This window comes from Corticium candelabrum, chromosome 15 (genome assembly GCF_963422355.1).
Source record: "Corticium candelabrum chromosome 15, ooCorCand1.1, whole genome shotgun sequence".
Lineage (NCBI taxonomy): Eukaryota > Metazoa > Porifera > Homoscleromorpha > Homosclerophorida > Plakinidae > Corticium > Corticium candelabrum.
This window is the reverse complement of record NC_085099.1, coordinates 471,857-497,112: the sequence shown is the minus strand read 5'-3', so window position 1 is coordinate 497,112 and position 25,256 is coordinate 471,857. Positions and strand designations below refer to the sequence as shown.

At 40.3% G+C, this 25,256-nt stretch overlaps 5 protein-coding genes across 8 annotated transcripts in view; 2 read left to right on the top strand and 3 right to left on the bottom strand.

Moving 5' to 3' along the window:
* LOC134191670 (DNA annealing helicase and endonuclease ZRANB3-like) overlaps positions 1–6,835 on the top strand; it is a 9,999-nt gene extending 3,164 nt beyond the window's left edge. Inside the window, exons 3-21 of one of the 3 annotated variants that reach the window (XM_062660286.1) lie at positions 1–167; positions 230–461; positions 526–635; positions 983–1,055; positions 1,126–1,194; positions 1,255–1,401; positions 1,462–1,635; positions 1,865–1,936; positions 2,592–2,771; positions 2,827–2,982; positions 3,045–4,532; positions 4,743–4,916; positions 4,978–5,108; positions 5,170–5,254; positions 5,313–5,354; positions 5,773–6,156; positions 6,220–6,323; positions 6,376–6,487; positions 6,550–6,835. The exon at positions 1–167 is cut by the window's left edge and continues 12 nt beyond it. In XM_062660286.1, the coding sequence (XP_062516270.1) occupies positions 1–167; positions 230–461; positions 526–635; positions 983–1,055; positions 1,126–1,194; positions 1,255–1,401; positions 1,462–1,635; positions 1,865–1,936; positions 2,592–2,771; positions 2,827–2,982; positions 3,045–4,532; positions 4,743–4,916; positions 4,978–5,108; positions 5,170–5,254; positions 5,313–5,354; positions 5,773–6,156; positions 6,220–6,323; positions 6,376–6,487; positions 6,550–6,723 (4,074 nt within the window). In that variant the 3' untranslated portion in view covers positions 6,724–6,835. Of the gene's footprint in view, positions 168–229; positions 462–490; positions 636–982; positions 1,056–1,106; positions 1,195–1,254; positions 1,402–1,461; positions 1,636–1,864; positions 1,937–2,591; positions 2,772–2,826; positions 2,983–3,044; positions 4,533–4,742; positions 4,917–4,977; positions 5,109–5,169; positions 5,255–5,312; positions 5,355–5,772; positions 6,157–6,219; positions 6,324–6,375; positions 6,488–6,549 lie in introns of those variants that run through there. The other 2 variants (XM_062660287.1, XM_062660288.1) reach the window with 2 other exon arrangements.
* Positions 6,836–6,856: 21 nt separating this feature from the next.
* LOC134191671 (TBC1 domain family member 13-like) lies at positions 6,857–11,656 on the bottom strand. The gene is made up of 16 exons (XM_062660289.1): positions 11,581–11,656; positions 11,442–11,515; positions 11,236–11,276; positions 11,110–11,171; positions 10,819–10,888; positions 10,609–10,750; positions 9,935–10,017; positions 9,801–9,875; positions 9,255–9,314; positions 9,132–9,198; positions 8,947–9,045; positions 8,160–8,224; positions 8,014–8,092; positions 7,347–7,428; positions 7,223–7,280; positions 6,857–7,173 (listed from the first exon to the last, which is right to left on the bottom strand). The coding sequence occupies exons 1-16, from the start codon at positions 11,601–11,603 to the stop codon at positions 7,078–7,080; spliced, it is 1,176 nt and encodes a 391-aa protein (XP_062516273.1). The 5' UTR covers positions 11,604–11,656; the 3' UTR covers positions 6,857–7,077.
* Positions 11,657–11,910: 254 nt separating this feature from the next.
* Positions 11,911–12,846, bottom strand: LOC134190602 (small ribosomal subunit protein uS9-like). The gene is made up of 5 exons (XM_062659058.1): positions 12,717–12,846; positions 12,445–12,546; positions 12,281–12,377; positions 12,172–12,219; positions 11,911–12,111 (listed from the first exon to the last, which is right to left on the bottom strand). The coding sequence occupies exons 1-5, from the start codon at positions 12,774–12,776 to the stop codon at positions 11,966–11,968; spliced, it is 453 nt and encodes a 150-aa protein (XP_062515042.1). The 5' UTR covers positions 12,777–12,846; the 3' UTR covers positions 11,911–11,965.
* Positions 12,847–13,925: 1,079 nt separating this feature from the next.
* Positions 13,926–22,459, bottom strand: LOC134190530 (aminopeptidase B-like). Its single transcript, XM_062658984.1, has 17 exons — positions 22,295–22,459; positions 20,747–20,959; positions 20,555–20,664; positions 20,306–20,497; positions 19,895–19,933; positions 19,781–19,827; positions 19,590–19,716; positions 19,465–19,527; positions 19,239–19,358; positions 19,080–19,164; positions 18,910–19,004; positions 18,777–18,847; positions 18,572–18,710; positions 18,457–18,504; positions 16,709–16,816; positions 16,560–16,644; positions 13,926–14,290 (listed from the first exon to the last, which is right to left on the bottom strand). The coding sequence occupies exons 1-17, from the start codon at positions 22,452–22,454 to the stop codon at positions 14,124–14,126; spliced, it is 1,869 nt and encodes a 622-aa protein (XP_062514968.1). The 5' UTR covers positions 22,455–22,459; the 3' UTR covers positions 13,926–14,123.
* Positions 21,534–25,224, top strand: LOC134190531 (uncharacterized). Of its 2 annotated transcripts, none has more exons than XM_062658985.1 (3): positions 21,534–21,989; positions 23,094–23,593; positions 24,235–25,224. In XM_062658985.1, exons 2-3 carry the CDS (start codon positions 23,128–23,130, stop codon positions 24,900–24,902), a joined length of 1,134 nt encoding a protein of 377 aa, XP_062514969.1. In that variant the 5' UTR covers positions 21,534–21,989; positions 23,094–23,127; the 3' UTR covers positions 24,903–25,224. The 2 variants fall into 2 exon arrangements, with proteins under 2 accessions (XP_062514969.1, XP_062514970.1); XM_062658986.1 differs by lacking the exon at positions 21,534–21,989 and adding an exon at positions 22,348–22,399.
* Positions 25,225–25,256: the final 32 nt, after the last annotated feature.

Sequence of the window (25,256 nt, the reverse complement as noted above, 5' to 3'; positions counted from 1 at the left end):
AAAACATTGCAGGCTCTCTCAATAGCTTACTTTTATCGCAGTGAGTGGCCTCTACTTATCATAACACCATCCTCCATGCGTTATTCATGGGTGGAAGAGATTGAACGCTGGCTACCTGATATTGAACCAACACAGATCAATCTTGTTCGTGGAGTCAGCCATGTTGAGTAAGCTGCATACAGCGTGTTTCCTATGTCAGCATATTGGTAATTGATGTTTTTCTGTGTAGGTGTTTGTCGAGTACTGCTGTCACTGTTGTATCATATGGTCTTCTGTCTTTTGGAAAGCAGATGTTATTGCAGCACTTATTGAATCAGAAATTTCAAGTAGTGATAGCTGACGAATCGCATTACATTAAGAATGGAAGAGCTGCACGATCTAGGGCTGCTGTGACGCTGATCAAACGTGCCAAGAGAGCTATTTTGTTGAGTGGAACACCGGCCATATCGAGACCTGCAGAGGTATGACTTTGTGGTTTGATATTTATTAGAGGGTGGTTTATCTGTAGCGAGCCACAAATCTTAGCTTTACAGTCAGATCAATGCTCTTCAGCCGAAGCTGTTTGCCAGCTGGTACGAGTTTGCTAATCGTTACTGTGAAGGACATCGCAACAAGTTTGGGCGTTTTGAATGCGTGTGAGTATTTGCCACAATTAACAGTTAGTCATTTGCTGGTCTGTTTATCTGTTTAATTAACGTTTGCAAGAAGTGGATGCCAAGCATATCAACAGGTTCTTTAGTAGCTGTAAACGGTTATGATGATTCTAAACCAACTTGTTTGTTTGTCTGTCTGTCAGCTTTATTTATATAATCTCATTTCTCTTTAAAATCATTAACTCACTGGAGTTTAACTTTCTGTTTTTATTTTGTGAATTTGACTTCATGATGAGCGTGTTGTTTACACGAACGTCATGGACTTCGACTGCATAACACAGTATCACAGTGTTACTGTTAAATTCTATTGCTGTTTCTTATTTGTCTAGTGGAGCCTCAAATTTAGAGGAATTGAATTATATGCTGACTGAAAATGTGATGATTAGACGTTTGAAATTAGAAGTTGGTCTTCATTGAATGGATGTTGAGTTTACTTACATCGTGTGATGATAGTAGTGTCTGTATCCTCTAGGTTATGGAGGAACTCCCACCTAAGATTCGCCAGAAAATACCATTTGACATTCCGGAGACTGGAATGAAGGTTTTATTTATCATAGCAAATAAATTAAATATCAATACTGTGTTATGGTCTGTACATTAGGAAATGCAGAAGAGTTTTGATCATATGAAGAAATTGTTTGGAGTGTTGAAAGGTTCTGTTAAATCTGAAACAGTTGGAGATCGTGATACATGGTGTGATGCCAAGAGCTTGCTGACTAACATGTTTTTAAAGACGGGAGAAGCAAAAGTATTACACTATTTTCAGAACTGACTGATTGCCATTGATATCCCTGTTTTGTGTGCCAAGATATTTGGTATATTGGCATATCTCATTGATTTTCTTGAAATTGCAAAGCAAGATACAAAATGTCTTGTATTTGCCCACCACTTGGTCGTTCAACGAGCAATAGCTGAGGTGTTTGTTAAAGAAAGGATTGGCTTTGTTCATATCTATGGAGAAGTTCCTGCACACAAAAGACAGGCAAGCATAGATGCTGCTGTGTTTATAATACCAGTACTGTACTGTATTTGTTGTAATTAATTAATTGATTAAATCAGCTTGTATGATTGTATTGCAGTGGGCTAGCAGATCTTTGTCTTACATCTTTTTGTTTGTGTTAGCTTGTTTGTGTGTATTGTCTTGTCTGTTTATCTGTTCATGTGTTTGCATGTTTGCTTGCGTATTATTGATTGGTCTGTATTGACTACAGGAATATGTGAAACGTTTTCAAGAAGACGCTGAAACACGAGTTGCTTTACTCAGTTTGAAAGCTGCAAACACCGTAATTTATTTTAACTGTGTGTGTGTGTGTGTGTGTGTGTGTGTGTGTGTGTGTGTGTGTGTGTGTGTGTGTGTGTGTGTGTGTGGTGCGATAGCTCAGTTGGTTAGAGAGTCATCTTATGGAGTGTTTACATCCGGGACCTTAAAGAGTTGCAAGTTCTAGTCACAGTGATGGCGAGCTATGGCATAATTTCCTTAAGCAAGAAACTAACACACATTTGCTTCCCTCGACTCAGGAGTATAAAAAATGAGTACCTGGTTATTGACTGGGGGTCCTAAGCGGCCATTGGCTGTGACGTGACATCAGCCACTTGGGTCCTGGTGAGACTTTGGGTGCTCACACCACAGTTGGCTTCGCAAGTTGGTGCTCCTGCAAGTGCCTGGCCCGGCTCCATGAGTTTGCTAGTGCAGGTCCAGAGTTCCCTGTGTAGCACACAGGGCCCAGTTTGTGTGTGTGTGTGTGTGTGTGTGTGTGTGTGTGTGTGTGTGTGTGTGTGTGTGTGTGTGTGTGTGAGTGAGTGAGTGAGTGAGTGAGTGAGTGAGCGAGCGTGTGCATGTGCGTGTGTGTGTGTGTGTGTGTGTGTGTGTGTGTGTGTGTGTGTGTGTGTGTGTCATAATGTGATTTGGTTATCCAATGTATTTGTTGTCCATTTTAGGGCCTTACCTTGACTGCTGCTACTCACGTTGTGTTTACTGAACTATACTGGAATCCGGGAGACTTACTTCAGGCAGAAGACAGATGTCATCGGATTGGGCAGCACCAGTCTGTCCACATACACTACTTGATTGGAAAAGGCAGTCTCGATGAACTGCTGTGGTTGATGTTGTGTCGAAAGGTTTGCATTGTTGTATATATTGATATGATTTTGTGTGTATGATTTCCTTTTACAGGTTGTTGTGACAAGTACAACATTGAACGGTAAAACAGATATCTTGAGAGCAGAAGAACTGGACACGAATCTGCAGCAATTTGTGTTAACATGTACAACTTCATTGTCTAATCAAATGCATTCAACGTGTAATGACTCCACTGACATTTGTTCTCATGTTAGGATATGATTGATATTTGTGAGCTTTTGGTTGTTGTTTAGTTATCATGTTATGTGTAGGCTGCAGAGGCAAGCAAAGATTTGCAGAAACAGAATCGTGTGTTTGTTGACTTGTTTGCGTCTTCTCCTGAGTGTCACTTTGAGCACACATCTGAGAGTGAAGATGAGAGCAAACTACTTGAAATGGAATTACAATCATTGAGACATCGTAGAGAATCAACATGCAAGAGAAACAGAACTACAAAAGTACAAGATGGATTAAGCAATTACAAGCATATTCAAAGTGACAAATGGGATGATAGCAGCAGAGAATTTTGCAAGGAAAACAGACGGTTTCGTAATGGAAAACGTAGTGAGTGCATTGCTCGTGAATCGGATCCTTCTGAGTCTTCTACAGTTCAGTGTGCTGACTGTGACGAGGCAGTTGATGTGGTCGCTAGCTGGTCGTGTTCGTGTTGCACGTTCAGTAATGTGGCTGGTGCCGTTGTTTGTGAGATGTGTGATAGTGTGAGGACAAGTCATGGAAAGAAGATATCTGAAGGTCGACGTGACGTCGCCACAGTAAATACACTCAAAACACAAACAATTTCTCAACGGTGTGACGATAGTGAACTCAAAATTCTGGACAATAGCAAATGGATGTGTGAAAAATGCACACACGTTAATTTTGCTGACTGTTGCTTGTGTGAGATGTGCCATGCTGCAAAATCAATTGAAAACTGTGGAGAAAAAATAGTAGCAGCCGAGCACATGGAGATGGAAAATGAAAGGCACCGTGAAGATCAACAGACAGATGTATTGAACAGGAACACACCATGTCAAGAATGGGAATGTACTTCTGGGAAATCATGCAGCACAAAGCAACCAGTTGTGATGGTGTCACCTCCGTTAGCTAATGAACAGCAGCAGCAGCAAAAACTTGTTGATAATGAACTTTTGCTAGAGGATACGTCAGCCGAATTAGGTCACATGCAGTGTGAAGATGGACAAATGAACATTCATTGTGAAATTGACAGCGATAATAAGATTGAAGTTCGTCAATGCAGCAGTCTTACTGGAGTAAAAGCTCAAGTCAATAGTAGAAACTGTGATGATAGTTACAATGGAAAACAACATAATAGTAGACAATCAGACAGCCATAATAGAACAGGCGAAAGCTTCAACGATGAGATAGACTTTTTGCCAGCAACACCAACAAAACCAAGTGACGGTGCAACAGAGATTACTGTAATACCAGAGACTCCTCCCAAACAACAACCAAACAGACCGGGTGCCAGTGGGAATTCAGACTACTTTAGTGACATTGGCGGTAGCACGGAAATGATTGTTGACAATGAAGGGCAATTAAATATTTCAAGCTGCACTGACGTCAGTATTATTAGTGAAACAGGATGGGATGATGATCTACTAGAAGGGGTAATTGGGAGTGAACCAGATGAATGGGAAACAGAAACAATATCAAACATATTGCCAGCTGGCGAACAAAAGACGGTTGGGAAACATCAACATACAAGTGGATACAGTGGAAAGTCGTCAACACCTTCAAAGGTAGATTATTTTAGAAGTGACACACACACACACACACACACACACACACACACACACACACACACACACACACACACACACACACACAAGTTGTCTGAGTGCTACTGTAGTGTTTCATGTACACAGTGCATACAAACAATGTCCAATCTTTGCAGAACACTTTGGCAGTCATTGTTAGTGAGTTAGGTGCAACGTGTTCTCTGTGTTTAGAGACAATCGTCTGCCGTAGGTATGTCAAGGAATTTTGTACCAGCATCAACCTTAATCAGACATCCTGATCCACCTCAGCAGTACGTTCCACCAGTAGCTCCAGATCCACCCAAAGATGGTCAGTTTAAGTTCTATGTATGCCACAATACTGAACGTTTTGCACTTTATACTAAGGTATGAATAATGACCACTTCTTGTCATATACGGTAACTCACTGACTTGCTCATGTTTCTAGGATGGACTTTACTTACAGTGTACTGTTTCTGCTAGTGACGTTTTGTATCCTGTCGATGGTTCTCTGCCTGTTTTATTGGATCTCCGGGTCAATCTTCACGCTGTACAGGAATTTGTGAGTAACTACGTTGGGTGAGGTTAATGATCTATGTAGTAGATGAACATACAATGGAAGTAGAGGTTGTGTGTGTAGGCTGTCTGTTCGGGATAGAGCTCTGCTGAGGAATCGTAGACGTGTGATTAGTGACGTCAGTTCTGCTTTAGCACAAATCAAGGAGGTTAATTTGAAATTGGGTTGGAATGACAGGATTTGTAGTGTGACGTTGTTGTTTTTAGAATACAAGAAAGAAAAAGGTGTATTCAAGGTTTGCATCTAAGGTAAGTAGGACAAACGAAAGGAAAGAATGTATGCCCTTTGTAGCAACACACACACACACACACACACACACACACACACACACACACACACACACACACACACACACACACACACACACACACACACACACACACACACACACACACACACACACACACACTTCATACTCCTGGTGTTGTGCTTTCTAGCACAAATCAAGTATAGCAGTAAACGCCATGAGACATCATGTTGACATGTCTAATTTAGACGACACATGTAGATGGTTGTACTCTACTCTAAATGTTATGCAATTCTCACAGTCATCAGAACCAGTAGCTGCCATGCCCTTTGCACGTCTTTCATGATAATGGTGCATCATTAATTAAATACTCTAGCCATAATTAAAAACGTTAAATGCTTAAATTCATGGTTTGGTAGGAAAAGTTCAACGAGACTGCTATCATTGAAGCAACTGAGGCTGCCGGTGGTAAATTGCAAATAGTGGAACAAATTGTCCAGTCACGTTATCAGAAAAACAAGAAGCGGAAACGAAAAACCCGAAGCGAGCAGTTGATTGAAGACAAGGAAACCACTAATGGAGAAAAGAGAATGAAATACCCAACACAGCAGCCATCTCATGAGGATAAGTCTGCAGCACAGGCTGAACCAAAAACACGGCAATACATACAGGGAATGTTGTCAGATGGTCAGAGAATATGTGCCTCGTGTACAATACCCTTTCAACCTCGTGTACTTCCAAACTGTCCTGAGCTACCATACGGAGGGAGATTCTGCTGTAGAGAATGTTATATGGTCTATCTGGTAGGTGTGGCTGCACAGTTTGTTATCAAACGCATTGTGTATTATTGATTGGTTTGACTGCAGATCAAGACTAGTCGTCAAGTAGGACGAGATGTCGTGGCCGAGCAAGAACGTGGAGTTTGTGCACTATGCAATGTGGACACAGGAGAACTTCTCTCCAAGCTAAAGTCAGTATGTTGTGTTTAGTTTCGTATGCAGTGAGTGACTGGTTGAGTGTAGAGTGTTGACAAACAAGGACGACAGAATGAAACTTCTGAAAGAAACAGGACACTTTGCTGAACTATCAGAGAAAGTCCTGTCTGATATTGTTCAAATGCCAAAGGCTGGAAAAGTCAGTACAAGTGAACACTATATTTGTCAATAATTCATTACAGATCTCTGTTTCTTACCTAGCTGTGGCATGCTGATCATATTTATCCTGTTGCTTGTGGTGGTGGAGCTTGTACAAGAGAGAACCTTCGAGCTCTGTGTGTTCCATGCCACCAGAACGAAACCAAAAATGTCAAGGTGCAAGCTCGTAGCAGAGGATGTCAAGACATTAGAAGTTTCCTTAGCAAACATGACTAGGCAAGTAAGTACTGGTACTCGGTCCCATGTGTTTACTGGTACTTTGAGACTTTTTAAACCAGTCTAGATTAATTGTCAGTTGCATAACTTTTAAAAATCAGGCAGGGAAGACGATGATGTGGCACACTGACCTTTTATCCATCCTTCTATTGTGAAAACATTTAGCAGCAGTTCTTTTAATGAAATAAAACAGAAACAGTAAACTCAACGTTTTCACTTTGTATTATATACTTAGGGAGTAGATGCTGTATGATAAGAGAAATGCCTCAATTACTGTATATGGTTAATGAAATAAACTGTCGTGAGTATCAAAAATTATGATTGTAAAAGGAGGCAAAGTGTGCATGTCACTGTTCATTCACTGTGTGTCACATCAGCAGCTACTTTCATTATTTCTTTCAGTTCAACAGCTTTTTCCAATATCTGATGAACGTCGACCGAAGGATAACGCTAAAACAAAACATCAGTATTTGACTATTTACAAGTGATGAAATCCAACCTGTAGTAGTTTCAAGGAGGTAGCAAAATCGTCTTCCAATAGTTGCTCTCGTATTACTCTGTCAAGAAATTTAGACGAGCTATTTTAATACATGCCTACAGGCGAACTAACAAGTGACACTCACATGAGCATGGCACAACAGACATGAATAAGAAATTGAAACTGTTGTTCATCAGCAAATAGAGAGTCCCAGAAGCGAATGACATCTGATATGTAACACAAGCAGGAGGGAAGATTAGGGAATATACTTGATACACATATGAGTTACAACCAAGAGGGAAATACATGGAACAGATATCCATAGACACAGTAGTGGCATCAGCATGGAGGTAGTAGTAGTTTACTGTTTAAGTTATGAATAACAGGTTCATGCTCATGGATAACAACAAATACATACATCTCTATTACATCTATTGTCACAAAGATGGCAGACAGACGGACTTATCCAGTATAGTAAGTTCATGAGTATAGTAGCAAGAAAGTGCTATGGCTATGTGATTATCCATTGAGGTGCTTAAGCCTTTCGACTACAATTTCTTCTACCCACCTCATGTTTAGTTTAGTGATTAGATGATATGGCCAGTAGGTTACTTCTACACCCTTTGCAAACTTGTCAGGTTCTTACTTCCAGAAGGACAGTATCCCCCAACACAGCCATGTTTAGTCTAGATGTACAGGTGTACAACTCATTATATATTATGATGCAGGACAGATGTCAGTGGCAAGAGTGACAATCGTAATGTAAAAAAACATGAACGAAGTCTGTTGCATGACAGACAGTGGCGACTAACCTGGAAGGAAAAATTCTTGAGACAACAGCAACGTTAACCACCGGAATGCAAAGAATTGAGGCTTCAGTTGCTTTGTTTCCTACAGTGCAGTCGTCGCCACTCACTCATGTCTACCACACACTTTTCTTTTATGAAGTATTTCTCACCAAAGCAGTCCACAGTTCAAAGTCCGCCTCTTTCAACATCAACATCATTTGCACCATCATAGCACCTGACAATCACAAACACTTACAGGCCACACCGAACAACAGCGAGAATTTTAGGGCAAGAAATGAGCTACAAGAGTTTTTATATATTTATATTAATTAGTTGTAAGATTGTATTTCAACATCCAAGTCCAGTTTGCTATTAAGTGACTGACCTGGACTGCATTAAAATGTTGACAACATGATCATTAAACTAATACAATACTACTATTGAGCCAAATCAACCAGACAGGCCAGAGCAGACACCACAGACAAACAGATACACAGACATGACAAGACAGCTAGCACAGCCAGACACTACTATCATAATACACCATTGCTATGAAACAACAGTCTCCAGTCATTTGCACATACCAAGAGACAAGTCACCAGAAACATGCAAGTGGGTTACCACAATCACATAATTGATGTGGCCACCACAAGACATTACACATGTCACTATAGCAAACATGCAGCAGGATTTCAACAAAAGTGTCTCTATTAATAGTCAACATGACTAACTCAATAAACAGAAGCCCCACTACTAACAAGAGAAAGGATCATCAAGAACAATGTTTCACTGTTGTGGTCATAAGCAATAGACTTGTAATAAATATTTGTGTCTCTTTGCACACTTTATAGCTACATAACACTGATCCAAGCAACAGACTTGTAATAAATTTTGTGTCTCTTTGCACACATAACACTGATCCAAGCAACGTGGTGTGTGTTTCAAAATGACACTTACCTATGCCACAAGCTGAATCATCTAACGTCTTGATAAAGTTATCTCTTATTTCCGACATGAGGCTCGTGAAGCAATAGAAAGTATCAGGCTCAGCATATTCTACAAGTAGCACTCGATCACCACAGACGAAACACACAATAACAACAACAACACAACAACAACACAACAACAACATGTGACCATACTTTGCCATTCAGGGTCAGGATCAGATGCAAAGACATAGTACAGTGGACCTGCAATCTCATTCATTCCCTGCAAATATGGTCGTCACTTAATGCAGTAATACACAGTAACCAAAATGCACTAACTTGAACATAGGACACGCCAGGGTTTAACTTTGCATAAATAAATAAAATTCTCTCTACAACCTAAACACACAAACAATCCTCATTACACCTTGTCTAAATTCTTAACAACAAGATTATAAGCAGATTACTATGAGAGTTACCAGTTGTCCCTTATTACTTATTATTCATTATATGAGTGTCCATAGGATTGGTAACAGGTGGCCTGCCTACTTGATTGGACATTACCACAAGGTCTATGGCCTGCTTTGCTCAACCATCTTGAGAAGAAGATCTAGTAAGCATGCACTAAATCCCATCTCAATAAATGAACATGTACGAGGCTATTTGACCACGCAATCTAATTTACTGCTCGAGCATTGTACTCAGATCACAAGCAAAGACCAAACAGTTAGATCAGCAAGACAAAGTAATTCGACTGGTTTAAGTGTATGAATACACATACACTCGCGTGCACATGCACACACAGACACAGACACACAAACAGACACACACACACACACACACACACACACACACACACACACACACACACACACACACACACACCTCCCAATGTGCTTCTTGACCCTCAGCAAGGACATAATATTCTTCTGAAACAGAAGACCGTTGCACTACCGATATCTGTCAAACACAATTACACATTAGCTTTTTTGTTGTGATTTTCGTGACTGTTTACTTACATTCCTCGTTCCTCCTCTACTTGTTCCCACCTGCTTTGCTTCTAAGACAGTTCTCTCCACTCGAGTCCTTAGAGACATGCCGCCTTGATTGATAAAAACAGAAAGTATCGGCACATTCAAAAGTGAAATCAGTGCACACACACACACACAATCTATATTCGTGATTAGAAATTTGTCAACAAATGTTGGCAAGTGCCTTATGTAAGAAGCCATTTCAATAAAAATTGAGATAAATAAATCCCGAAAGGTACTGACGTGAATAGTGACACTCAACGCAAGCAAACTGTAGCTTGGTGTCTTGCCCATGGAGTAGGTTTTTTGTATATGTTATAGTAGTTGCAGGTGTGTGTGTGTGTGTGTGTGTGTGTGTGTGTGTGTGTGTGTGTGTGTGTGCGTGTGTATGCGTGTGTGTGCTTGTTTGTTTGTTTCTTTGTGTGTGTGCATGTGTTTGTTTGTTTGTGTTTGTGTGTGTTTGTTTGTGTTTGTTTATATGTGTGTGCATGTGTGCATGTTTGTTTGTTTGTGTGTGTATGTGTGAGTGTGTGTGTGTGAGTATGTGTGTTTGTTTGTTTGTTTGTTTGTTTGTGTGTGTGTGTGTGTGTGTGTGTGTGTAACATATAGACCAATTTATGACTAAACTAACTGCTTTAATTTCCTATCATTCCTTTCATCACCTGTCTTAAATGGGTAGCCTGTCGGATGTTGAAAGAACGAGATATCAGGAAGAAGACGTCGACAATCTTTGTCAATTTGCAGTAACACGTCGTTGTCCTTGAAAAACTTGCTCCACTGACTGTCAGGATCATTACTCAACGGCTGCATTAAACATTAAATATTAAAAATAAACTGGACAGTCACGTGTGCTCGTAAATTTCAATTTCTACATGATCTCCCACGTTGTCTTCTGCCTGCGGATTAACAATCAAATCTTGAACAAACTGGTCATACGAATTCCTAAAATATCAGCACACTCAAATGTTATAAGCACTACAGTAAGTCATTAGTAAAATTTAATAATTTAATAAATTAATTAAAATAAAAAAATAAATAAAAATAAATAAATAATTTTAAAGTAACTTTGGCAATTAGCTACAAATGTCTGACCTGCTCAAAATGCTGACAACTAAGTACAGGGATAGACTGTACTAATCGTACATTTTAATTAAGACCCTAACCTTTGCTTGTCTAGTACAGACGCCCATTCGGCACGTTTCAATGGAAGAAACGACAGAAGAAGCTGTAGACAGACAACAGAGACGTCAACGCAATGACAAATCACGTCAACCACAATGCAGACAAACCTTCCACACTAACGACCGCCGTCCCTTCCCTTCCGGAACTCCTAAACCATTAGAATCATGCACTCACAACAACTCTACTTCCTAATCTGCAGTTGCTTCATTCTAATTACGCTTACTAGCGACATCAGAATGCATGAAATCACATTTTTCCACACATCTGTTGCTTTTCTACGGCATCAATTGATTGCCTGTAATTTCATAATTACCTCCAAATGCAAGCTGGCGCAGCCTCGCGACGTCAAACTTGTCTGATTTGAGAAAGTCGTCAAACTCGGCGACCCTGGAGAGAAAATTGTAATGGTAACCCAGGTATCCAGTGGCAGCACGCACGGAGCGATTTCTTACCTTGCTTTGTAGCTCCCCGCCATCGACTACGGAGAGGAAATAAAAAATGAGTTGAAGGTACGCTGGACGGGAACATCAACGCGCGCGATGTAAGACCTCATTAATATTAAGTAAAGCTGTTAGGTCTGATAGTAAAACTAAATCAGTCAGCGACTGTACGTTGTGCTCTGTTACTACTAAGTATACCCACAGTTCTAAAGCTAGCCAGTCATTCCTCTCAAGGTAAAAGGTCTTTCTCATATCTCATAACAGGCTGGACCCCAAAGCATATCTTCACTCTAACCAAGTGAACCATACTAGTTCCTACTCCATACCCTTGGGGACAACAAATTGTTCAAGTATTCATGTATTATATTGATATAAAGAAGCAACTAGAGTCTGCTCTCTAACGGTAGGACTTTTGGTAGCGAGACCTTGCTCCCGGACCGCCAAACTTCTTCGGCTCACATCGTCTCGGATCAGCAACCAGTAGAGTCCTGTCATACCTCGTCAGTATGTCCTTGATCTCCTTCTTTGAAGCCTCATCAACATCTTTAGACATACGAAAACTACAATACATCCACGCAACAGTAATAAACTAAATGCACATACACTTTTGATAGTATGCAACGAGAGCCTTAGAAATTGCCTGACGAATGGCTGAACAAGATTGAGAACTGATTGAGTATGAGTTTGTCTCGACATGTAAGAACAAAACTACCATAGATTTGTGATATGTGTCCGCCTCCCTTTACTCTCACTCTCATGTCTACGCCAGCAAAACGATCCTTTCCCAGCAACAAAATCGGCTCTTCCACCTACGACCACGCCCATCAGTATTATATATATCTATACACACACCACAAATCTCGTCTACGAGGTTACCTTGACTCTCAATGTCGACGGCTCCACATGCTCAAGCGGTACTCCGTTCACACGGACCATGCCCTTGCCAGACTTGCAGTAAGCTACCGCAGTAGCGGTTTTCTATGAACACAAAACACCTCATAAGGGGTCCCCACTTCTTATATATTATGAATGCTTTTGTCCATGCTTTCTTGAGCTTTTGAAATGCCAATGATGGGCGATTACGCGTATAAGACGCGCACACTAGAAACTTAGACAGCGACACGCCAGAAATACAACAGAATCGTTACCTTTCTACCAAACACTTGCACCGACTGTTTCGACACAGGTTGTTGTGGTTGAGACTGCATAGTGACCTCCCTTTACGCACACGAATTACAACAAAGTGGAAACTCGAACGAGCACGTGGCGAACGCGTATCACGCATGCGCCAACTTAGTGACGTACTGTACCCTGTGGCCGCCACCAATCAAATTATATAGACGGCTCTGGGCGCCACTAACCTTGGTGTCAATTCGGAAGAGCTCAAACTTGTATTATTTACAGTTCAAAGAATTAACTATTTAGACGCAGGTGTACGTAAACTAGGAAAAAAATGAAAATAAAACTTGAGGGAAACCAGAACTTGGAAGTATACGTAGAAATTAAATCTGGACACTGATGTTCAAATGCAGCATTTTACAGCGTGTATGGTCTACCAAAGCCATATGTATATATATATATATATATATATATATATATATATATATATATATATATATATATATATATATAGGGCCCTGCATGGTCTGCATTTGCCTCAAGCTTCCAGAAAGCAGAAGCACTGCGAGCACTATTTCTGGAGTTTGAGGTTATACTACTACTATAGTCACGATAATAATAATATTAGTAACTATTGTGTTACCTCAAAGGGCTATATTAAATATACCAGTAATTTGGATTCTTAACAGGAATAACATCATGAAAACAGATACTAGTAGCCATGATGTTTCTAATATATAAATAGGCGTACGATGATGCATTTATTGATAGGAATAGGAATATTTTGTTAGTGTTGGCATCTGACTACACTGTTGTGTATACAAACCGAAAATACTTCATCTGCATCAGCTGCAAGTACTTGATGCTGGGTGTGAGAACAGGCCTCTAGGAATGGCTATATAGTGACTAAACACTATAAATAAATCAACAATAAATGTCTGCAAAAACATGTCTCCGTTTGTCTAAGTCTCTGTTTGTAGACTGTCTGGTATTCCGAAATTGTAGCGCCATTATTGCTTGAACAACTAAGTACTGCTCTAAAACAACGACATCAAGAGTCTCTGTCCATCTGCTACATAATAATGAAGAGGTCATGTTCAATAGAATGGTACCAAATCGGCGACAACAGAACAGTATTTACCTGTCTACATGATATCACCCCACAACCGAGCCCACCTATATCAGTTACTCATGATGCATATAATCAAGTAGGGCAACAACGTAAGCATACACCAAAATGTAAAAATAGTTATAAATATAAATCAATTCAACAAACAATCAGCAACAACCATCAATGACGCATATCTATCATGGACATAACCACTGCAATCATACCCCATACTGCAAAAATTGTTGTGATTATTGTCAACTAATCGATATGGTTGCAAATCAAGTCAACATTATGCAAATGTCACAATCCTTTGTCTGTCACCTCATCACTTGTCAGCAGGTTTCATTTCCTTCAGCAACCTGAGTACCCTGTCCCTCACTATTTGGTGCAACTTAGCTTCAGTCTCCTCGAATACAGACTGAGCAAATTCTTGGACTGCTTTTGAGCCAGTCACCATAATCCGATAAAGTGGTACAGTGTACTTCAGTTTGCCTATAAACCATATTAATGCATATAACACATCAAACATAGTTGGTCTCCAGATATCACATACAACATGTAAATAGTGTACTTGTGCTTTGCTAAGTCCAGTAACCTGTGCTCAAACTATAAACTCATGACCCTGTGTCTTACGAACTCTCTAGCCAGTCAGAAACATTAGCTTAGCTTATTGTTATGTCATAAGTACTCCACTAACATTAAACAAATCATGTTACTGGCTATTCTGTTGTCAACAGATTGGTAGTGAGCAACGTATTACAAACAATTTGGATTGGGGGTAGCAAGATAGAAAGTATGTGGTCGCATCACATTAAATACCTCTACATGAAATACTGTGAATTTCAATCTTCCTAGCTGTAGTTTTTTTATTGCTGCAGGACGGCTTGTGGTCATGTCACATTCATGCATTACCCTAGATATGAAAGTATTAACTGATTACTCCTTCTTCGCTAGGAAAATCTATTTAGTTTTAATTAACACAAATTTCCCACTTTGGGCACCATACAATTTGGTTATTTGGCGAATACATCACAAACTGCCAGTGTGTCGAACGTACATGGCAGCTATTTGACATGCATACACGGGCAAACTACACTAGCCATATTTTTATGGACACGAATATAGTCGAAACAATCTGGTTGCTGCAAGACAGCTTGTGGTCATGTCACATGCACTTCCCTATATATATATATATATATATATATATATATATATATATATATATATGAAAGTACTAAACATTTATGTTTGAGGTTAAACACAGTTGAACATCTCGCCACTGTGCAGAAAATTAACTAGCAGATTAGATTTGACAAATAAACTATTTTTTACATTATCAGAGATACTGAGCAACATTAAGAAACTCTCGCTCTTGTCAACTCTTCTGATGAAAATTAGCACACTCCCTCTGTACTGAAAACAAGCATGCCTGATTCAGCAAAGATCCAATGTGCCATTCAACAATGTTGTGTTCGACATGAGACATTAGTTAAGTCTAGCACAGACTAATTCCCTAGCGCTGACTTACTGCTAGTAATCAAGAAGCAGAGGCACAGCAACCACAAATCAAGAAAAACGATTACAAACAGATGGGGTACAATGGCGCTAGAGGTCATGGAAACAAATCATAACAGTCATCATGTGACAATAAAATCATCATAAAATTGTGTGCCATCAGTAAAGGGTTTGTGGTAAAAAAAGAGAGAAATAGCTACATTACTAGTAATGGACTGAGTTGTTGATTTCGACAAATCTCAGTTGTGGCTTTAAACTAACTAACTGGATACTTTGATCCATGCCAAGTTCTTTCGACAAAACATTTGGCCAATTTGGTGACATACAAACATACGAACAAGGTGCCCACCTAGTAGGCATTAGTGAGTTATGTTTACTGTAAAAAGCATTAATGATAATCGTGTTGTTTGCCTATCATATTCACATCTTCATAGTAACTAGCTGGCAACAGTAACAGAACAAAATAAAACCAGCTCAATTTGATCTGGAAATTTCAGCTAGTGCTATAGGCAAAATAAGATAATCATCACATAAACACCCACCATCCTTTTGTCTTTGAAGAACAACTGTCCACCTTATCACTGCACTCTGGGCAGTATCTCATACCTCCAGGAGTGTGTGAACCATATTGTCATCTATTGTTAGTAGTCAATTCCAAATACATTTAAATTATTTAAAATATTTTTAGCTGCATAGCTAAACACCTCGTGACCACAAAACTAACTGTTAGTTGCTACTAACTATGTTGTCCTAAGAGGAAAGCACCCTTACTACAGCATGTTGTGAAAGGCACTCTACTTGTACCTACACACTGACAAGGATTCAGTCCACAAAAACGCGGTGCTTCACATGGTTGTCTAGCACCCATCACTTTACACTGAAATGCAATTGACAAAGTGTACACATATTAACTGACTCCTTTGTTTATAGCAAATTCAGACTACATGCACACACACACACACACACACACACACACACACACACACACACACACACACATTCTGAATGAAAAAACGAAAGAAAGAATTAGACGTCCAATGAGGTTAGAGTGAATGTACGATTGTCCAGGCCATACACCCACTTTCACACACACACACAACACACACACACACACACACACACACACACACACACACACACACACACACACACACATACAAACACACACAGCTGCTCGTGCTTAGCCATTGTCTATTATATACTCATGCTTAATTAAGCCAAAAATTCATAACATTTTGTGTTTGACCTTGTTCATTGAGAAATCTTCTGACATTAGGAAAATCACGTGTGTAGACATTCTTGAGTGTGATCTGTGACCAACGAAGACGAATCTGCATGTCAACAAAAAGAAGTTACATACTATATAGTAATACATTAGAATGAAAAAATGTTCACTTCTGCATTGTGTGTTTGTGAAATAAAGGGATAATCTCTGGCAAGACAATCCAATGTCTCATGTGAAAGACAATCATAACTGAGAAGTTTGTCCAAAAAATGCAACTTCTATCACAAAAAAAGATGTCATCAGAACTATAATAATTACAGAAAAGCCATTAATTTACTGCATATAAGCCAAATGTGAGGGAGTAGTAGGCAGACAAATAATATATATATATATATCTTCAGACATGCTTCCAGGATGAAAAGTAAGGCAACGATGTTAGTTTTGGTGAGTCCCTGTCGGTGGTCAACATGCGAGTAAAAAGTACCTTCATACTGAAAAATTAAGAGTAAGAATAGATAAAAAGATAAAAAACAAAAGATCATGTAGCACAGAGCTGAAATCGAACTATTGACCACAACATATTGGCTTAATTAAGTAAGCATAGGATCTAAACCTATGTGGTCGCAGAAGGAAGCGAATCATATTTTAAAGTAGCATATTTAATTCATAGCCAATAGTGTCTGCAAATCAGTACTGCGTGTAATTAATGTTTCAACTTTTTAACAGCCTGGGCAATGGCAGCTAGTGTAAAATAACTATACGCTTTAATCAAACACAAATTAACATAAAAAACTAGACATCTACTCAGTGTACTCGGATCTATTCAAAGTTCATTCGGAAAAAAAGGTTTAGTCATGCTGCACTCCACAAGCACTCTGAAGTTTTGATATGATCCTAATATAGAGTCAGTTCCATCATCTGTTCCTTGTCATTTTAAACTCACAGACAAAGTTGTCTTTCTCAAGACTGCAAACGGTTGCTTTGAAACCCTGGTCTCTGACATACAAATAGGTCACATAATTGTTTATCTTGTCGGAAAAGACCTGAAGCCTATACATACTGTGTGGTGTGGTCTGTCTTTGTCTTAGGCAGGCTCTATCTTACAATAATTGTTTATTGACCCAGTACCGTGCCACAAAATGTCTATCGTTGGCCCAGTGTGGAAGTTGAGTATAGACATTACAATGAGATATGATTTTCAGTCTGCTGCTCGGATTTAAGCAAGTATGGTCATGCTATGTCTTAATTTAAGCAAGTATGGTCATGCTATGTCTACCTAGAAAAGCAAGATAATCCACAACACAATTTAAAGCCACAAGCAAACGTTTGCATGGCCTCTTAGGTTTCAGCAAGTTGCTACGACACAAGGTAACAAAAAAGTTTCATTGACTACTCAGTAGTTTCTGTTAACATTCTACCTGATCAATGTCAAATGCCTAGTTGCTTTGTGAAGGACCTGCTAGAAGAAGTCACTGGCTAGTCTTCTAGTCATCTAATGATCTAGTCACTGGCTATAATTCAAATGGGCTACAACAGAGCCAAACAGTTTTACAATTGTGTGCGACAGTTGTACACAAGCAACAAGTCGATCATGATGCACAAGAGCTGACATCACTACAGTAGACTAATGCAATCAATGTCATTGATGTAACTGCTTCCAATTGGCATGGACACCATATTCCATGTCAGCTGTTACTGTGACATATACCATACGGTTAGCAGATGCAAAATCTGTCATGAACATATTACATCACACAGCAATGATGACTGCCACTGGGTGACCTGCAGGCAATCAAGAATACTACCTCTTCTCTGATCGTCAGATGATCATGCAACAATACAATTATTGTTACCAATGTTCTTAATTAATACAGTTTCAAAACTCACAACTACACATCACTGGTTTAGTGTACCACACCTGATAGGTGTGCCAATCTTTTACAGCTTCAATTCCCACAGCTCCTTCCTAAACTCATAACAAATAAAATAATAAGTCATCTATTCCCAATATCCATCAGCATCATTGCTCATACACCAGATGGACCAGAGCCTTGAGCCCAATGTTCTGCCAAAGCTTCTGCTGGCTTCATCAAAGTTTCCCCCTCAGAAAGATCAGGAAAATAGACAGGTGTGCCTGGTGTATCCAGCCATCGATCAAACTCAAAACCCTTCCTAGACAATACAAATCCACAACAACTAGTCTATATAATCACACAATTGTCCATCTCATTGTTCTACCTAGTTTCCACCCCCTTGAGGTTCGGGAAATGTTCCAAGAAAGTGTCCAAAAAATCACTGGATACTACACTCTATGTGGGAAAGTCTAGACATAAAATGCGGACCCATTCAAAGAACTCAGTAGGTTCCATACCTGGTATGAATACTTCTTAACATAACCTTTCAAAAACTCATCAAACTCCTCATGAGAAGTTACCAAGCTTCTGAGATAGCTCACAAAACAATATCCTAAAGAGCCTCTTCCATTAAATTGGTTTAAACACCCAAAAATTATAAAAAAAGAGCTCTTCTTTCTGCAATTACCTTTCTCATAAGGTATTTCACAATAGGTATCATCAGGATCATCTTCTGGGTCAAGGTCAACACGCAACTTAGTGAAGTTATGATCCTGTACAAGTCAACAAACTTAACATACCACATTATCTATATTAAGGTGTAACCCCTGCTATAAAATTGACTTACCTCTCCAAAGAGTTCAATATCCTGCAATAACAATGCCTTTCCTGTGGCTGCCTCCAAGCACGTAAACGGATGTCCTAGAATCTCAGAACAAATTCGACGCTGGGCATACATGGTTAAGCCCTAAATAAAGTTAAGTCAGCATTACAAGGTCAGCAAGCAGGAAACTCACAGTTCTGTGTAGTGGTTAGTTAACACGTCAGTTGACTTTGTCATTGTTTACATTTACCTCATTGAGCCAAAATTCACTCCAGCTAGAGTTTGTGACCAAGTTGCCGAACCAACTATGTGACTATATACACCACACCAAATTGATCACCAAAACACAAGCATTGAAACATAACATCATCTCACTATCTCATGCATGATGACATCAGTGAGTGACCTGTCACCAACCAACAAAGTTGGTGTAACAAAAGTCAAACACGGATTCTCCATACCTCCATATGGAAATGATGGTGGCATCACCAGGATGTCATATCTTAAATATTAGAGCACAGTTTCCAAGAATTATGCAACTAATGTGATTGTGAAGCAAGCCTTACCTGGTCCAAACATACGGACCAAATAAGCGTTCACCAGTGCTCACAAACTGCATGGAAAAATTCAAGCTAAAAAAGTCTACCAGAGTGGGTATGTTTAACATGACCCAAAATTACCTTTTCAGTGACTTCTTGGAACTCATACTGAGCTTTATCCTAAAACAGTAAAACAGTAAGGCAAAGCAACAACTACCTAGCTAAAATGCACTTCCTTTACCTCACTGAATCAATTAGTCCGGTCCTGTAGGATACCAGCCAGCCATAGAAATAATTAGTCTATGAAGGTCTACTAACTATACTAAACTAGGGGCAAAGATAAAAGAAATCCACCTACTCTTTAGTAATGCAGTAAATGAGCACACCATTACAGGTAATCACTTGATCAGGGTAATTAATTATGTAGCAACAAACACTGATGTAGTTAACATTGTGCCTCCTTCCTTTTAGAGGCTTCACTATTCTCATCAAGTTTAGCTCCAGATCTGGTACATATATAACAACATGATCCACGGTCACATGATCACTCACCAGTAAACATGGCTCAGTCCACACTCGACTCCTTGGACCAATTTCCTTAGAGCCAATGTCACCCACTGCCATTGCCAATAAGTAGATGGGAATAGGCACATCCATGTTAAAGCAGCACTCCAAATGGCCATCTAATTGCCTAGGAGGTTTCCACTGTGATGCGCTCATAACAACATTGAATCCTTCTGGTACCTAGGTACATCAACTAACCTACAGACATCACAGTATAACCAACGCTAAAGTTTCAACCTTGATTGATGCTGACCAAGTTGACTTTACTGAGGGAGAGTCCATGCAAGGAAAGAAAGATCGATTCAACACTGCTTGACCTTGTGTGAACAAATAAGGCATTTTCTTGCCTGCCACAACAGACAGTTTATCAACATCCGTGGCCTATATAGCCACCTGCACTCACAACACAAGGAAAACTTGTAATGTTACCAGCTGTCTGGACAGGATCAAGCCAACACAAAGCAGCACCAGAGCCTGATGTAAAACTGATAGAAAGTTTGAATTCTGTCAAGTTTTGCAGATCATCAGGAATGTCTATGTGCAATGCAGAGCCATATTTTCTGAATGGATGAACTAGGAAGGAAAGAGCTTGAGAGCCTCTCTTCACTGAATGAATCTGGATATCTTGACTATCTAAGATCACTAGAAAAACCAATGAGACATACATACTTACTAATTTGAAGCCAATCAGATGACTATCAAACGGAGTGACAACATGCCACCTAACAGATCATGACACAACAGAGAAATACCATCTAGCTATAAAACCAAACCAACAACCAACACTAGATCATTCCTACAGGCTAATCTTATTGTGTCAATAATTTGCTAACAGTTCACCTGGGTTCCAGTAAACAAAGACAGACAGTACAGAACCTTCAGTCTAACCCATTATCGCAAATTCCAAAAAGGAATCCACATTACGTACAATGGAAGGCAAAGAGTCTTCTTCAAGCATAAACTGACGTCAGCTAAGCCAAGGAAAGCTGCCATTAAGTCTCTTAGATCACAGAGACGCAAGAATATCAGATGCTTCTACTAGTTAATACCCACAATTGGCTGTCTGCAAGCCATGAACAATATGGTGTCCGTCATTGGCGGAGGGAAATTGCCTAGACAGCCAGAATGACCTTGATAGTTGATCAAGTCACCCTTGCATACTACAGATTGACAGTAAATTTGCGTAAATGCCACACTTGGCCTGAAAGAAAAGGTTTTAAAATCGACAAGTAGCCACTAGAGGTTTTGAGTTTAATCAATTAATGTTGACATGAGAGGGTGATGACATGTGTAACTAGACAGAACAACACCTCCTTGATCTGATTGGTGTGTGCACGCTTTGGTCTGACAGCTTATCAACAAGGCACTGCTCTAACAAGGTAATTCGGAAATCAGTTTACAACTGTGGTTCAAAATGCGGAAAGAAAAGGAGTCTGCGTGTAATACCACCCGAATTCAATTTCCCCTTATCAGATGATCCCTCAGCGTTGTTGGTTACTTGAGTGAGCTTCTCCTATCACTGGCATTCGACCAGTTGGTTTTCCTCTGATGTAAGGTTACCGTCTGTGTTGCAGACTAACATACAGCAGTGATAGATTTCCTTGTCTACGACTGGAGTCAAGTAATTCGACGAAGACCTGCATCCATAGCGACCAACATAGAAACATACAAGGTGAGCCATTAGCTAGAATTCCGAGTTCTACACAGCGGTCTTGTGGGAATAAAAACACGCAATGCATAAAGTAGAGGGTTAGCCACTAGTCTCTAAATTTGTAATGCTCCTGCTACTCTATGCACTCTGTGGGAGTACGTACGCACACAGTTCAAAAATGACAGCTAGAGCAAAGGCTCGACAAGGATATCCGGAACACCCAGCTGTGAGTCTATCGCGATTATAGATGTAACTTTACGTCTCGAGAATGTGAACCAACCGCGTCCAGTTTAGGAACTTCCTATTTGCTATTTCCTGTTTCTTGCCTTTGCTACATAAAGAGCTGCTCCTCTTTTTCAGCGTCAGTTCCACGCTTCCGCGCAGCGTCTTTGATTCGAAATCACAGAAGATATCCAAGTGATAGTGAACAGGTGAGTAGTCATCTAGATTGGATGCAGACGTCGGGTCGGACCTCAGTGCTGCCATTCCAAATACGGGGAATCTTCACGGTCACGTGATCACACATCTCAATCTCCGATTTTAGCACAGTTCGACATTTGATAGAACCAATTTCGGCTAGTTCAACCCGAGGGCACATTTGTGGTTGGTCAATAATGATAGGGACACGACTAAAGTATACATAGGCATCCAGCTCGTGAATACTCGGCAATCTAGACCTTCTTTGCGTGATAAAGAACCCTACGTTGCTCTAGAAATGCAATGAAATGCATCGTGGTGAGACATCGCCATATGACGGTTATCCAGAGGGGTCTGCAGTAACTTTTGAATATTGGTCATTCGATAGGGTGACGTATAACAATAGCTCATCACATTAGACATCGCCACGCGTGCAGTTTGTTTGACTTGCGGCGCAGAGGAGACACACGTAGGCGAATCGGATGCACATATGAGCGAGCAGTCGGGTGGCGGACCACGCAGCGGCGAGTTTCTTGTGTGTGCAACTCTGCGTCGCTAATTAGATTGATTATGTTATCGTTTCCATCTATACACAAACACGTTGTGTGGCTCAGGTTTCTCCCCTCCCACTGGGCTGCGATATTACAAATACAGGTTGTCGTCAGCTTGCTATCTATATCATGCTCAGCTCTCTGTTGTCGTGTTTAGTTGCTGCTAGTGATCTTGAGGCAAGCTCGTGTCGATGGAATCGAAAGCAATGACAACTAGCATTCTTCTTATCTTACTACTGGACGTCACGTTCTGTGCAAGCATTGGCGGTTCGATCGAAGAGACTCCAAGCCCTGAAAGTTTAGCTGCATCGGGTAAAAAAGCGCAGAGGAAACAGTACAGCTACGGACGTGCAAGGCAGTTGTACCAAAACACGTTGTCTTACTTCATCGATGGAAAAGACAATGGTACAGAGATCGATAGCGGTCAACGTACTGGTGACAACGCACGTCAAGTAGACGACTACTTCAAGAACCATCATTCAGTCAGAAAAAGTAAAGAAAACGACAGAACACAATCGAACCCTCCTAGCGGGTCCACGTCGGGATGCAAGGAATCGTGGAGTGCATGGGGTCCGAAAACTGTCCTGTTTGGCTGTGGAGAGCGACACAGAAATCGGTCGTGCAATGGCAAGGCACAAGTCGAGAGAAGAACTGATTGTAAGTAATTCATTTGCTCTAGCCGTCCACGCTCTGCGGCTTCCTCCGCGTTTCCACGAGTAGTCGGGGCGATAACAATCCCCTCTCTGATAGCCTGGCCCCCTGGGCCTCAGAGGAGACGAGATCTGTGCCGTCCACCGGCGGTTTTCATTAGATAACGGAGACAATTACCGAACACAGTGGGGAGTAGTGCAGACACGCGATTCACACGTACAAACGTTAGGACTGCTTGCAACGATCAGCTGGTAATTGCGATTATCGCACCCAAGTGGAGGATAATGTTACGTCAGATTAGAACCGTCAACAAGATCCCGATGTCCTAGTGCTCGGCTCGATGCACGCTTGCTGTGTCGTCATTAGATGTGTGAATAGGCTGTTGCTCTGTCTGAGACTGGTCGATAGCTGTCAATGTTGTTTGCGTTGTTGGAGTAGAAGCAATCATTTACTCCCAAGACACGCCTTTTGCAAGTTGTCACGCCCCTGCGGTTAGTGTCTCCGATGGGTCTATTGACATTCATGCTGTCAAGGGTTCTAATATGATCGTTAGATTTACTCCCTGAATGTCACATATTTGTGACGCCAGTAGACCTAATGTGTAGATCTGAACGCTGTGTATGACTCATCTGGTTTTTGGTTTCTAGGTAGCAATCCTACTTTTGATGACCAACTGATGTATTTCAAAAAGTTTTTCTTCAAGCCTTTGCAACAGTACAGAAAGCAAAAGTCAAAGAAAAAGGGAAATTCTTATGAGCAACCACTCGATCTTCTCTTCCTTGTAGACCGCTCTGAGTCTATGCAACGGTTAGAGTTCTCTCGAGTTTGCTCTGCCATAGCTACTCTAATCAAGAACATGGAATTGAATATCTCTCCTGGAAACAATCAAGTCGCGATGGTCACTTTTGGAACTGATTCTAATGTTGAGTTTAAGTTCAATGATTACACGAGCATTCTGAATGTGCAAAACGCAATAATAGGTATTCCACAACATCGATCGGGAAGCTCACAACTAGAGCAAGCACTTCGGTACAGTGCTGATATCTTCAATTCGAGTAAAAACTTTGGTGCTCACAAAGGCAGTCGACGAGTTATGTTAATTGTAACAGATGGTCAATCAACACACGATCCAGGAGCGGCAGCGAAAAAGTTGAAGCAAAAATTTGATGTTGAGATATTTGTGGTCGGTTTTAAAGTAATAGATGAGAAACAAATGATGGCTGTCAGTTCTCATCCTAAACATCATCATGTCTTCTACTTTGAAACAGCACAGAAAGTCCACAGGATGGTCAAACAACTTAAACTAAAGAAGTGAGAAAGCTGGAGCTTCTCTAGTTAGTAAAATTTAACTATTTAGTGAGGTTTACTTTACGTTCTACCACAAGTTGTGGTGACTGGAAGATATAAGACATTTAAGTCATTTCTATTGGCAGTCAACTTCAGCAGGCTGCAGCTGGTTGTAACTATACTGATGTCTCTATAAGACACCTTGCTTCTATATTCTTTGGTTTAAAGGAGCAATAAGTTGATTAGTGATGTCTTAGAGAAAGACATTATGAACTCAGAAACTAGTTTACTGTCTCACAGGCTATTTTTACAGAACTATATATATATATATATATTAAAATAATTCAGAGAAAGTGTAAACGTGTCTAGTGAGCAGCCCAAA

Coding starts and splice junctions, on each gene's coding strand:
- LOC134191671 (XM_062660289.1), bottom strand. CDS start 11,603: ATGGCGGGGAGCTACAAAGCAAG. Junction 11,277..11,441: donor GCGCCAGCTTGCATTTGGAG/GTAATTATGAAA, acceptor CTAATGGTTTAG/GAGTTCCGGAAGGGAAGGGA. Junction 11,172..11,235: donor GGCGGTCGTTAGTGTGGAAG/GTTTGTCTGCAT, acceptor GTCTGTCTACAG/CTTCTTCTGTCGTTTCTTCC.
- LOC134190602 (XM_062659058.1), bottom strand. CDS start 12,776: ATGCAGTCTCAACCACAACAACCTGTGTCGAAACAGTCGGTGCAAGTG. Junction 12,547..12,716: donor TGCAAGTGTTTGGTAGAAAG/GTAACGATTCTG, acceptor TTGTGTTCATAG/AAAACCGCTACTGCGGTAGC. Junction 12,112..12,171: donor CGTTGCATACTATCAAAAGT/GTATGTGCATTT, acceptor GTATGTCTAAAG/ATGTTGATGAGGCTTCAAAG.
- LOC134190530 (XM_062658984.1), bottom strand. CDS start 22,454: ATGGCAGCACTGAGGTCCGACCCGACGTCTGCATCCAATCTAGATGAC. Junction 19,528..19,589: donor ATGTCATCATGCATGAGATA/GTGAGATGATGT, acceptor TGGTGTATATAG/TCACATAGTTGGTTCGGCAA. Junction 18,711..18,776: donor CTCAAGGGGGTGGAAACTAG/GTAGAACAATGA, acceptor TGTATTGTCTAG/GAAGGGTTTTGAGTTTGATC.
- LOC134190531 (XM_062658985.1), top strand. CDS start 23,128: ATGGAATCGAAAGCAATGACAACTAGCATTCTTCTTATCTTACTACTG. Junction 23,594..24,234: donor AGTCGAGAGAAGAACTGATT/GTAAGTAATTCA, acceptor TTTGGTTTCTAG/GTAGCAATCCTACTTTTGAT.